The sequence below is a fragment of the Hibiscus syriacus genome, unplaced genomic scaffold, assembly GCF_006381635.1.
Source record: "Hibiscus syriacus cultivar Baekdansim isolate YM2019G1 unplaced genomic scaffold, ASM638163v2 tig00010865_pilon, whole genome shotgun sequence".
NCBI lineage: Eukaryota > Viridiplantae > Streptophyta > Magnoliopsida > Malvales > Malvaceae > Hibiscus > Hibiscus syriacus.
In genome coordinates this window covers 156,693-170,714 of record NW_024062233.1, presented here as the reverse complement: position 1 = coordinate 170,714, position 14,022 = coordinate 156,693, and the positions used below count along the sequence as shown (strand labels likewise).

The 14,022-nt window shown below is 36.2% G+C and overlaps 1 protein-coding gene across 1 annotated transcript; it reads right to left on the bottom strand.

The window, feature by feature from the left end:
• Window positions 1-3,177: 3,177 nt before the first annotated feature.
• On the bottom strand, window positions 3,178-13,652 carry LOC120204366 (regulator of nonsense transcripts 1 homolog). The gene is made up of 29 exons (XM_039204461.1): window positions 13,030-13,652; window positions 11,512-11,763; window positions 11,269-11,439; window positions 11,111-11,161; window positions 10,895-10,987; window positions 10,674-10,769; window positions 10,447-10,497; window positions 10,248-10,366; window positions 9,633-9,741; window positions 9,407-9,529; window positions 9,263-9,334; window positions 8,488-8,559; window positions 8,341-8,407; window positions 7,982-8,124; window positions 7,829-7,900; window positions 7,610-7,738; window positions 7,351-7,506; window positions 7,066-7,179; window positions 6,871-6,969; window positions 6,697-6,774; window positions 6,276-6,410; window positions 6,127-6,201; window positions 5,863-5,980; window positions 4,930-5,291; window positions 4,773-4,829; window positions 4,616-4,687; window positions 4,097-4,228; window positions 3,906-4,022; window positions 3,178-3,693 (listed from the first exon to the last, which is right to left on the bottom strand). The coding sequence occupies exons 1-29, from the start codon at window positions 13,531-13,533 to the stop codon at window positions 3,562-3,564; spliced, it is 3,771 nt and encodes a 1,256-aa protein (XP_039060392.1). The 5' UTR covers window positions 13,534-13,652; the 3' UTR covers window positions 3,178-3,561.
• Between the last annotated feature and the right edge of the window lie 370 nt (window positions 13,653-14,022).

The following is a 14,022-nucleotide window of genomic DNA, read 5'->3' as shown; positions in this document are numbered from 1 at the left end:
CACCCTGCATATACAGCTGCTCGAATCGTGATCCTCTAGGTACTTTTCCGGTTAACCTCTCGCTAGGACCAAGTCAAGCAACACATAGCAAGTTGTTTGCTTGTGCTTTCTTAGGTCCTAATTCCAATTGTAATGATAATGGTGGATGATTCTTCAGCTGTGCTGCAATTTTCTTTTCTGGTGTTGCAGGAGGAAACTGATATCATCATATGGATAGTGAAGCACCTTCCAACGTGATTTCTATGGAGCAAGCTCGCGAGTTACTTATTGCTATATCGTACACCGTACCGGATACGTATCCGCATACTGATCATCATGCATCTCAACAAGTAGATACTTACACCGATGGACCAGAAAAATATAGGTCTGAACTGATTTCCATATCCTTTTACACTCCTCCTGATGCTCAGGTGCCTCCGGTCTAGCTTGGCACCCATGTGGATAAAACTCGCATTGTAATGAGAGTTGCTGTTTTGTGTAACTTACTGATTCTTTCGATGAAAGTGTACATTAAGAAAAACGTATTTTGTTCATGTTGTGTTGTGATTATGGAGTGAAATATATATCTTTCTTTATTTGACAGAGGTTATGTACTTTCACTTGCATGCAACTTCTTCTTCAAATAGCAAGATTGCAGCTTCATCTTCCTTCGCAACTACGATGGTTTTGCTTTTCTCCTTTTTCTTAGGATCAATTTGGTCGAACTTAATGGTAAGCTTACCTTTTGGGGCAGAGTTGCTCTAAGTAACAATGAGAGTGACCCAACCCTCTAGAAAAGAACTTGGTAATAATAAGGCCTGCAACTCATCATCAATCTTCATGTTTATCTTGGTTAGTTTATTCACAATCCATTATTATTAAACAACCTTGCAAGCAGAGTTTTGAACAGATTCGGGTAAGGAACATTGGGATCGAAATAGGCACACCCGAGAGATCAGGATTTGGGTTTAACTTGAAAATCTCAAGTTCCAGAGATGGCATCAGCTCATTAGGATGGTGCTTCAGCAAAGGGACTTCGTTATCATCGGTTGTGGCACGGCCATAAAGGATTCGTAATCGAGGGGATGATAGCCTCGAGCCATGTGGTGCCTGTCTTCATAGAAGAAGCCAAAAGTACATCAGAATCGTTTGCTTGGAAGCTTGATCTTGCAGCCATGGCAGCAGAAAGGTGATCAACTATATACCAGAAGTCTTCCCAGTTGTAAAGATCGTAACCAAACCGTGTTTCTTTAGGGGGAGCAAAGTCTAAAATGAACCCGGAAAAGACTCCATTAGTACCTGAAAGATCTTTTTGAACACCACCGTGCTTGCTTGCTGCGAAATAAGAGCTCAAGCAAATATTAAATATACTTGGAAAACAAAAATGTCTTGTTATCATCTGTAACTATATACTGTATCGACCAGGAGCCAGGAGCTGTGATATTTCACTGAGTGAGGAAACTATGAGCGGTGATCCACTGTATCGACCAGGAGCGGTGATATTTCCCAGTTGTTAAGAAGGTGGTCTTGTCTTAACGTTTCCCTATCCCCCTTGGGGTAACCCATGTTGGTGGTCTTGTCTTAACGTTTCCCACGTGTCCTTAAAAAAGGAAACGAGGAAGCGTTAATTCCCTACGAGTGCCTTTTTTTTTTGTTGATAGAGTTGAAGGTCCGGACTAGGTGGCGACTTGAAACCTCTTAAACGAAGTTCGATTCGATTTAAAAATTCGCGAGTTTAAAATTTTTAAGTTCGAATCGAACTCGAAATCTTGAACCGAAGTTCGTGAGCAGCTCGAAAAGGCTCAAAATAAAAAAAAAAATCTTAAACTTAACTCGATTGAAGCCTCAAACTCGAACCTGAACCTTAAATACATAAAATCTTACCGTATTTAAAAAAAAAATCAATACATAAATGTTAATATTATTAATAATTTATTTAAAAAAATAAAATCTGAATATATTATATTTGTGAACATCTCACGAGATTTTTTAGTAGAATATCAAGTAGCTCGTTTGACTCGTTAAGAACTTGAGTCAAGATTAAACTCGAGATCGAGTCCATTCGATTTGAGTATTTATCAAACTTTGATTGAGTCAATCTCGAGTAATTTACGATCTATCACGTTTTATTTACAGCCCTAATCTTGACCGTGTGCGTATAGGGTGTCAATAGTTATTAGGTCCTCGTCTCTTACATCTCCCCCATCCACTTTTTATTTTGGAATTTTTATCGAACCACTACACCCTCTTGTTATTTTTAAATTTATATAGAATTTGAATATTTTTTTAATATTTCCACTACGTGATTTACTGGATGTATAAGAAAAAGCAACTTAAAATAAAGCTAAGGAAAGATATTATCGGACATGTTAATATTTTTTAATATTTTTGGTAGTGTGTTATTTAAAATATTTTGTTTTACTGAAAATTTTAATATCGAGCTCTACTCAAAATGTTATTTTTTCTACAAGAAATGTTAAGATAAAAAATATTCATTTTAGATAGCGAAATTAACATTTTCGGTAAAAAAAATAATTTAAGTAGCACTCTACCGGAAATGTTTAAAAAAATATTAACATTTTGATAACGTCTTTCCTTAGCATTATATTAGGCTGCCGTACAACAGAACTACCCATAATTTACTAGAATATATCTTTCGCTATCTTTTAAGAAATAAAAATTAAAATTTTAAATATAATATTTATCGTTATTATATAATGAATTTAGAGTAAAATCAAATCATTATAATAAATTATTCAAAACTTATGAGAAATTAAAATTATAATATCAATGTCAAATCAAATATTCAAAACTTACGATAAATTAATGTGCGACAGACGCATCATGCTTTCTTGATACAAAATCATAACCATATACAAACATAATGTTTATAACGGTATTTGATAACACTTTTAAATCTATAAAACCTTAATTTCTCCGACACCTATAACAGAATTGATAATTTAATTTTGTGATAAATTTTGTAATAGCATCACACATGAGTCCAGCCGATTCTAATCCAACAAAAGTCCCTGCCATTTCTTCCAATTATTTTGTTATGTTTAATTTGAGTGATTAACGTTTTATTATCCATATTTTGAGCAATTATTACTCAACCCAACCCAATTTCTCACATCAAAGCGATCAATATTTTTATAAAACACTAGAAAATAATTACACTTCAAGAAGTGCTGAAAGGTCAGGCAATATTCCCCTGCGCGCTTTACAAATTTTCACCTGTGTACCAATAATGGGTTTTATCTCATATGTCAAATAAATGCATCACTTTCCACAAAGCCTTTACCATGTATTTGGGGTTATTCTCCTCTTTCTCATCCCCGGATGCACTGCCACTGTCTGCACATGGTCCCACAACCACCTGACTCTTACTCCGATGTATATTTGTTCCCGTCATAAGGAATGATCGATGTTACGGGTTCTGGACAGAAATTTTAAGTGACCTCAAGCCGGCAACGCTTTTCAACTTCATAGTATGGGTTTGTTAGGGCAAACAAGGACAGCGTAAACCAAGTTGCTGATTCCAAAGACTAACCCATCAAAGTCCATATGCATGATTATTCTTTAACCATTATAGTGAAGTTTCTGGTTTTGGGAAACCCGCTCCTGCAGAAGCTGCTGTTGAGGAGCCTGCAAGTTCAATGGCTGTGCGTTGTAGTGGGAAAAGGGCTTGGAGTAGAGAGAATTCATCATGCCCTGGAAACGGTTAGCCATATACTCCCATTTAATACGGAAAATAAGTTAACATAATGACGTCACTCTAACCAGATAAGCTGAGAATACTTAAAACTACCCCATTGGCAGTTACGTGACAAGCAACTTCCTAATTAGTGAAAAGTTATTATTGCCAACCTGACAATTTAGTCAAAATTAATTCTCTTTCAATAAGCAATGATATAAGAACCTACCTGGGACTGAAGCTGGTTGGGATTAGACATGCCAAAGTGGCTTGAAGCATCATCATGTGAAGCGTCATTATAACCGACCTGAGTAAACAAGCCTTGTGATCCATGATTCATGTAGTCCTGTGAAAAAAAATGAATCTTTTCAGGAAGACAGTGGAAGAGAGCATAAACTAATCATAGCACTTTGTAGGTACCTGAGACATGAAATCATTTCCAGAACCAAAACGAGAATATCCAGCTTGAGAATTCTGGTTTAGGAAGTTCCCTGAGAATGCACCCTGTGCTTCTTGCGTAACATAATCAACAGCATACCCACTCTGAGAAGCCTGCAAGCAAACACAAAATCAACCAACCTGTGTTATCAATCCAGAAGAGAGGAACGCAAAACAGAACTTTCTTGTTCTAGTTGCATGAAATTACAAAAGATAAAAGCCTATGGAAAACAGATTATTCAAAATATATTCAACACTCCCTCTAATGCCTCAAGGCCCTCAGGAGACATCCAGTTACATTGCCATTATACAGCTTTTTTAACTTTACTTTTCCCTAATTTCAATCATAACATTGAAGCTCAGCAAGTTAAAAATGACTCACTGATGCAATCTCCAACAAAACTACAAGCTAATTCTGAACAAACCTCGACTTGATTTATATCTTACAGATTGAGAATACAGTTTTAATAATAAAAAAAAACACTAGTTAAGAGTCTATACCAGTGTTGAAAAATCAGCAATGTTATAAGGGACATGTGAGCCTTGGCTTTTGAAGTCATCACCCAACAAGTCCTGTGTGATTACAAGACATTATCAACAACATAAATTGCAATTCTTGAAGAAGAAAAAAATGCTGATTCCTGCATAGATTTAATACCTGGGACATTCCCCCCATTGAAAATCCATCCGGGAAAGACTGACTCAGCCCTTGGACCTATTATAGATGATAAACACAATTAGAAAGCAATGACATCAAACAAAGGATTAAAGGCGCAAAATTAAAAAACAAAAGATGGAAATGATCAAGTACAAACATTGCTAACAAATCCAGGTTGAGATAATGGACCACCCACAGATGGCTGGCTGTTTGGATTCTCCATTGGGAAGTTAAATGAAGATCCAATAGTTCCAACATTTTGTTGCGTGCCTTGCTGGTGTTGGAGATGAGTACCGATACGAGCACCACCATTACCACGCCCAGCCCCAAAGCCTCGTGTTCCAGGTTGAGGGGCCTGAGGAACAGCTCCAACTGGTCCATGTACAGCTCCACGAACTGGAATAGCATAAGGCTGAGGACCAGGAAAAGGTGGAAGTGGAACCCGAGGCATTGGGAACCCAGAAGGGTGCACCCCAAGCTTGTGAGTGCCGTTGGGTGGACCGGGAGGCAAACAAGCACCTGCAATTGGCAACATGAGAAGGCACCTGCATATCAGTATAAGATGCACCATGCGCAAGTGTCCAAACTCCAAAATGATGAAATGAAAGGTAGGGCGGAGCAAAGAAAATGAGAACAGAAAACCAAACCATAGTGTCTGGATGATTTATGGTTCACAAGTTTAAAAATAGTGGTTATCCAAACCAAACCAAATTCTATTTTTTATTTAGTTATAATTAATTTGTATTTTTATAATATAAAAATAAGTATTTTAGTGAAAATAACTTTAAAATACCATATAAGAATTATTAATTATTTTTATTCACTTGGGAAATTTCAAATAGTGAAAATAACTTTAAAATACATTAAAGACAGAACATTATCAGTTAACATCAAAATACCATAAAAAAGGCATTTTTTCAAAATAAAATCCAAAAAGTAAAACTCCAACTTAATATGGAGAAACAGGCAATCAAATCGAATTATCATGGTCGATTTAAAAATCCAAAAAAAAGAAACAACTGAACCAAACAAATCTCACAACTAGTGAAGGGAGATGTAACTTGCAAACTCAAGATGGTCAAAAACTTACCCCGACCACGGTTGCTTCTTTGATCAGCATTTGGACTAGACAAGGCAGCTGAGCCAAAATTATCACTAGGCACAATACCAGGTCCACCACCAAGGTAAAGTCTCCGATCATTGTAGATCTATGAGTAACAGAAATATCATTTGAATTCACAATATCCTTGACAAACTTCTAATAACCAAAAGTCATTGAGAAATGCAATGAACAAAAGCAAAAGCTAGAAATTTGAACAGATATAGGTACTATCCCTTCATTCCATGCACAAACCTTTTTGGGCTTTTGGAATTGAACCATACTCTGCTTCAAGTTATTAAGGGGTCCTTCAACCAAGCACTCGTGTTCCTGCAAATTTTAGCAGAAAAGAGTCGGAAATCAGAGTACTAAAATTCTTAAGGGTACAATTAACAGTAAGATACCTTGTAATGCGTCAATAAACCATTCCACAGAGCTTGTTTGCTAAGAACTTTAGGGTTTCCAAGAATTACAATACCATACCGAGCACGTGTTAGGGCAACATTGAGCCTGCGAGGATCATTTAGAAATCCAATACCCTTACAAGATTGGATAAAACAGTATATGTTAGTTTTTCTCATAATGAAGCATAAAGAGACATGTAGAGAAGGTTATGGTATTAGTATGAAACTTAGAATAAACACCATAATAAGAGACTGGTCTAAAATTATAAAGCACGAGAAACCCTTTTAACAAACTTATGGGTACTCGAAATCGAAAGATAGATTAACATGAGACTAAAAGACAAAAATTCAGTCAATTTGAAATCCGTTCATAAACCAGAGCTGTATATATTATATCTATATCATGTATAAGTTAACTAACCTGATGCTCGTTACTCCTCACACAAGACAAGATAATGTAATCTTTTTCCCGTCCTTGGAATGAATCAACACTTGCAACCTTATATAAACCCCACAAATTTATAAAGATACGTTAATTACAGTATGAAGGATATCAAAAGAGCATTCATTCTTTAAACTCAAAGCCACAAAATACCTCAATTTCCTTGTAAAGCTGCTGTCTTAAAGCACCATTTCTTGACATATAATTCACAATGTATGCCCTTTGTCCCTCATAAGGTGTTATGACCCCAATCTATAATATTTTAAAACAGTTGTTAAAAGCTTGTAATGCTGACTGATACCAATGTGATAAGAAATTTGTTTAAAAAGAAAAGGTCTACAAAATCACCTGACTAGGAACAACACCACTCCTCAAGAAAGTGGTAACAATCTTTTCAACATTTGCTGCTTCAGTTCGATTTAGATATGATGTTCCACTAGCGCTAATCTCCTCTTGCCCCATCTAAAACAAAAATACATGATTACGTAACAAAACCATGGAATATAAAAGAAACTGCACTGTTGGCAAATTAAATCACATATTATGTCCCTTTCCGTTCTCATCCCTCCCTACCCACATATATAGATAAAGAAGAATATGAATAAGAGAGAATCCTAACAACAGTTACAATACCTGCACATAGAAAAACATGGGACGATTAGGCACAGGCCAAGGGAAATCAATGCCCGATGATCGCCTTTCATCAATTGTCACTCCATTTTGTAATGTGCCCTCATAGAAGCTGTTAGAAGGAAACTCTGACAAACATGGGTGCATTCGGTATTGAACCTAAAATAGAACATAAACATTTACAATTAGATAAAGACGTGTTCTCTATCAGCAATTATATACCAATATAGGTAAAAACCAACAAAATTTATAGAAATGTCACCTGCAATCTAATTGGTTTAACACCAAGAAAAATCAGACGCTCAAACAGAGACTGTGCTAGCCCAGCACGAGCAGCTTTCTTGCACATGATAACAGGTCCAAGTTGGCAATGATCACCAACAAGAATAGCCTAAAATAAAAATACACTTTAGAAGACCAAACAATAAATTATCAAGGGAACAAGAAAAATCATATCTCAACAAGCTTCATCCTCCATTACCTGCTTTGCTCCAAGAACTAAAGGAATGAGACACTCAGGTTCTGTTGCTTGGGTAGATTCATCGATAAGAACCTAGATAAAGCCCAAAAAAAAGTACTAAGAGCTTTTATTTCTTTAGAGATCATTGAAAATTACATATCTGATTTATTCAACCTGGCGGAACCTAAAATTAGACAATCTAGGATCCCCAGCTCCGACACAAGTGCAACAAATAACATCAGCACTTTGGGATATTTCCCTCTCAGTTGCTCGCTTCAGTGCTTTGTACTTTTTCTCATCAATGCTTGACAATTCACCTGTAAATAGTATGCAAAATCCAGCATAAGTAAGATTTTAAATTTCAAATAAGTCATGAACATCCATTGTCAATCTATGAGTTAATTGAAGAGTTCCTTTTCATCGCATTCTAAGCAGGATCATGTCCCAGTACCTCTAACTGGAACATTTTCACAGGAAAAAAATCCATCTAATAAATTGCTTTTCACAATTGACAACTGGAAAATTGTCCCAACCTTGTTCATCTTTCAATTGTTGCAATTTGTGAAGTTCGCTCTTCTCAGATGTGTCAAGATGTTGAACCTGCATGAAGTAATTGCCAATATGAATAATGCTATGAACAACAGAAGAACAGTAAAGAAACAGAATTAGACACAAAAAACCTGATAATGCAGGGTCAAATGTTCAACAGGAGAACTCACAGCTTCTCTTGATTTCGCACAAAGCCTTACAACCTTTGGACAAAAAGATGCAATTATGAACTACTAATTTACAGATAAGTAAAAATTAAAGCTTCAAGATAATTAATCATCTTTGCAAAAAATATAACAAAACTAATGCATCATAAGATGCGCCTTCAAAGAAATAAGAACATAAGTGCAACATTTCTAAAATTACTAGGTTTTAAAGCACCTTAACAGTGACTAGCAGTGTGTTCTAACTTCGTACATACTGTTGCAAATTACTGAATAAACCCCAGCTTAGAATATTTGAAAATATAAAATAACACCAGCCATCCACTAGTGAGATATCATATTAATTTGGTGATAAAGAAACTAGTCAAAGGAAAGGGTAATTTAGCTGGTCAACTTAAGAAACTAGAAAAGCTACAACTAGGAATGCAATGCAAATGAGAGATGTCATTTAATGGGGGGGAAAGAATAAAACAAAACAGTACACCCATCATAGTTCTGTATTAAAAATTATAACATAGAAAAGATGATGGGAAATAAGCTTCCTATAACTTGGCTTCTTTAGTAGTACTCTTTTTCCAAATATTTTCGTTGTCTTGATAATAAGACACATCTACACCTAAAAAATAACTTGTACAAAAACTGGAAAAACAAAGCAAAGGGAAGATGATTAAGAAATTCATAAATAAGGCACAACATTTCCCATGCAATTAGCTTAATCACAAGCAGAGTTCAACTTTTCTACCTTTAACCCAGTGGCACTTATCTTTTCAGCTAACTGATCAACAGCCACATTACTTGGAGCACAAACCAGAACCTGGTAAGAGAATGAGATATCAGAAATATAGACAAAATAAAAGATAACAAAAGAATCGCATTAAGTCCGTACCTGCCCCTGACCCTGTTTAGCCATGTGATATACAATGGCAGCAGAAGTAACAGTTTTTCCTGTGCCAGGGGGACCTTGAATCAAGCTTATAGGTTTCTGAAGAACACTCTTTACCGCAAAAACCTGTCCAACATAGGAAGGTCAACACAACATGATGAACAAAAAAATATTATGTAACAAAAAATATATAACAAGTGAAGGCAAGCATATAACGAAAGTGCCGTACTTGGGATGCATTCAATTCGGGCAGCCCAGGGGCACCAAAACGTCGAGGCAGTGTATTGCGAACCATCTGAACCTCAACCTCATGACCAAGTAGGTGATGGTAGATATATCTGCAGGAAATAAACCCATTAAATGACATAGCATCACTAACAATAAAAGTTCAGCAGAGACATGACCTTTGGTATGAATAACAACAGAGACAGCTAAAACTAAACTCGACAACTTTTCATTGAATAACAAGAGAAAACGAAAAAATTGATCAATGAAGTCTTGCTGGCATCTAAGTGAACAGAACTAGTATTTCATGTTAAAACTTGATGCGATACAAAAAAGGTATCTCAACCCATGCCTAACCTATATCTAACCAAGCTTAAAATATGTATACGAAACTATACCCAGAAAAGCATACTAAACCCTCAAAAAGTTAAACAGAACCATTTTTTATTTCTACAAATAAATCTCTTACTTCTATTGATTTATTAGAAATGCTACCATGGCTCAGGAAGCAAAAGAAAATTCTAACTGGAAAATGGAATATATATATATATATGACAGTAGTTGCCATAACAATCGAAATTACAAGCAAATACAAAGAAAACAAAGTCAGCAAGCCTACCCACTAACACTTGTTTCATCTACCGCAAATGTTTTCATTGCCCCCTGCATCCGGTCAAAGCTTGTACTCTTCCAGACAAAATCAACACTGAACCCATGGTTCACATCAACAGGAACTCCCTGCACCAACTTAAACACCAATGTTTAAATACCTCCCAAAAGACAAAAGCAACCAACAAAAGGATAAATATCAAAACTACCTGACTAGCACGAAGCTCAAGTGCAACCTCCTCTTGTGCCGTTAGCTTGATCTGAAACAACAAAAAGATCATTTCAATGTGCATTTCTCAGAGTAAGCCAGATGCATAAACCTTGGTGAGGAATACCTAAAAATCAGGTTTTATTCAAACAATATATAGAGTCTATGTCACGTGCATAGGCATAAATCAACATGAAATCAAATGGGCAAGTTAACAGTAACACGTACCACATGCCCAACAGCATGCCATGCTGGATGTGCAGCATCTCCTGAATAACGCAGACGCAACTCATCACCAGGAACTAGACGCAGCTCATTGTCTTCCTACAGAAGCAGAAATTCAGGTTTAATATTTATCAACTTTAAAAACTAAAAGGGACCTTGTCATTTAAGGATGGGTAGACACCATTAGGTTATGGAAGAAATTTAGAGAAAATATGATAAAGCACCTTTGGAAAGACAAAATATGCAATACGTTTCTTGTTTAACCCAATATCCCATCGAACTGTGACATTATCCTTGCTTTGAGATTCTTTCATCATCTGCAGAAACAAAATTTTCATTTACACATGAAGATTTTACTAAAGAAATAAAAGGATATTACATGGATAATAAAAATAAAGGCACTTAGACAGGGATAAGAAGTTTGAACACCATATACATACTTTATCGTAATCAGCTTCAAGCTTGATAAGTGGAGCAAAAACATTTTGATACTGCAAAGGAACCAACTTAATTAGTAAACCATATTATAATAGAAAATTTCTGGTCTTTTCACAATAGTAAAGAATAGAAAAATAGTACAATTACTGCAAACAGGAACCTGATAAGCATCTTCATACTTCAAGGACACAGGCTGAGGTTCATCATCTACACCAGGCTTCTCAAGATCTTCAAGGGAGGCATCAGGATTTGTCTTCCAAAGTTCTTCTACCTTGTTTATTTGCTGTGCACTTATTTGCCGTGCCCTTAACTGTTCTTTCTCAGACGGAATCTGTATAACTGAAATGTATTAGAAAGTACTTCAAATAAATAGGTCATTTCATGTGATTGGAGAAATACTAACCTTAACCAGCCACTGTAAAAAGCACCTATCATCAATAAGGGGACACCACTGACTCAAATCCCAGTTCATGTCTTTCAAAGCATTAAGATTTAAACAAGGTTCTCTACAAAGAAGAACAACAACACTCTCTGTCTTGGCAGATATAAAACCAAGAAGGAAAACATTTCTGCATCCACAGTTGTAGCATTCAAGAATCGTTTCTCCCAAAGGACTATCCTTATGAAGGCAAACTTCCCTGTGTTTAGCTCGTACCTATAGAGGAACAAAAATCAAACTCAATAATCAACAGCACCTAGTGAGTATCCCTGACTGAATAATCTATAGCTCTTGTTAATACTCAATCTATCAGTTAATATCATATATATTTACTAAAGCAACTTGGATGCAAATACATTTGCAACAAGCTATGGCAGGTAGACAACTCAAGGGAACTTTTTCAAATACAATAACGCCATGGCTACATGAAAGTGCTTGCCGAGGCAGGCGTGAGTAACAAGGTACATTTTGAAAACTTAGTCCATCAAGCAAGCAGCAACAATAGTCAAGTTTTCATGAATGACAAGTATATCGGACCAGGAAAGAGAATAAATATGGCATACAGAAAAAAAATTAGATCAACAAATGAACAAACTTCCAATATGGAGAAAGAAATGATTACAGCACGGGTGTGCTTAACAGAGGCAATAATCAACAATGGTCCTCAGCATGTGTTAATGTATAGAAAATATTATTCCTAAAGCAAAGCAGAATTCTAAACATGTTGCAATTCCAACAAGAAAAAAAGTCTGTATTGTGGTATAGAACGATGGCTTGGCTTGCGATTACCTTATATTATCCTTTTTTATCAACTATCAAATCAGATCGTCAAGAATCACATAAGAGCGACCCATAATCAAACATAAAGACATGTCTGAATATTTTTAGAGAATGTCTAACCTTTTTTGCCTTAAGTTTACCATTTATTCAAGAGAAGAAAAAATCTCTCTCAAGTGTTAGAATCTGTAGTGTGTAACAGCTTCTCAACAACCTCAAAGTGAAAGATGGAAAATATTTATCTCCAAATAAATCAAATGAAACTCTTTCTTCTTATCCCAGAATAGCTACCAGAGGACAGTAATGCACTATATAATGCCATAATTCCTTGTAACTGAAACATATCTTCCGACCAAGTATCTTGGGTTTTGTTAGTGTCGAAATTTCTATCAGAATTACCTAGTTAAAACTTTCAAAACTGCATCTATTAACTTGCTAGGAAAACTGAACCATCTAGCAAGTACCTTTAACATTGATAAGAATCACCTCCTTCATCAATATAAAAACACATATATGATAAGCTTAACAAAATCCTATAAAAGCACCCTACCCACTTAGCCACTCTCTTCCTAACACATGCTTCCATATTTAAGCCGAAATGCTCAACCTACAAATCTAAATCAAGTGATCTCCATCAAAACTTAATGAACACACTATTTTAAAAAAATATATACGACAAAGAATAAAAAGGGATAAAGGACTCACAAGATGGTTAACAATATGTGATCCTGACGTATTCCCCCTTGAATTACAAAACCACTTCCTACAAGAAGGAACATTACAGCGAACCACACAAGCCGGATTGGAAACCCCGCAATATCGACAAGCGTGCTCAGAGAAATCTCCTTTTCCATAATCATAACCGCCATCCTCATCCCCAACAGTCTCCTCGAAATTCAATCCATTAATTCCCGTCGCCAACGCATCTACCACAGCCCCACTATTGTTATTGTTGTTGTTATTGCTCGTTGTGCTACGCACAGCGCCTTTCGAAGCGATAGAGGGAGAAGAGCATGCAGCAGTATCTGAATGGTGATCGGAGGAGGAGCGATCGACAGCAGCGGCGTCGGAGGATGACGGCCAAGAACGAATCGGATCGCGGAAGTCCGTGTACTCGAAATCGGGCCCGTCTTGGGTGTTGAATTCGAGGAAGGTGTAAGCGTCGGTGGCAGGGTCGGGTTGCGAAGCCGTATCGAATTGAGAATCCATACAAGGAAAGCTTCAGTGCCGAATCGTTATTATAAAAATTTGTCGATTGAGTTTTCGTGAGTTAGGGTTAGGGTTTGATGACAAAAAGGAAAAGAAAAATCGAACTCAGAAAATAAGTAAAAATCCGAGAGGGGGAAAGAAAGAGAACTGAAATGCAATTTGTGTTAATATGGAAATGTGCTGGAGAGAGTGCGTAAGCTCAAATAAGGAGCGCGTGGGGGAAAACACTAAGGTAAGCGAAATATTGTCTGTACTAATAACGCGCGCTTTTATTGGGGAGTGGAGGGAAATTTCAGCTGAAATCATTAAATCAATCGACCATGTTTACGCATCTTACAAAGTTTTATGGGTCAAATTTAAACATTTTGAGTACAAAGTGAGAATCATATACAATTTAGGTGATAAAGTATTTTTCTTTTTTTTAATATAAGGGCCTAAAGTATTATTTAATCATAATATTCAATATGAAAAACAAAACCATTTTTAAAA

Excerpts from the sequence above, each read along its gene's own strand:
- LOC120204366 (XM_039204461.1), bottom strand. The coding sequence starts at position 13,533 with ATGGATTCTCAATTCGATACGGCTTCGCAACCCGACCCTGCCACCGAC. Across the intron at positions 11,764-13,029 it reads CACATATTGTTAACCATCTT|GTACGAGCTAAACACAGGGA; the intron begins GTGAGTCCTTTA and ends GTTCCTCTATAG. Across the intron at positions 8,125-8,340 it reads ACAATTGAAAGATGAACAAG|GTGAATTGTCAAGCATTGAT; the intron begins GTTGGGACAATT and ends TACTATTTACAG.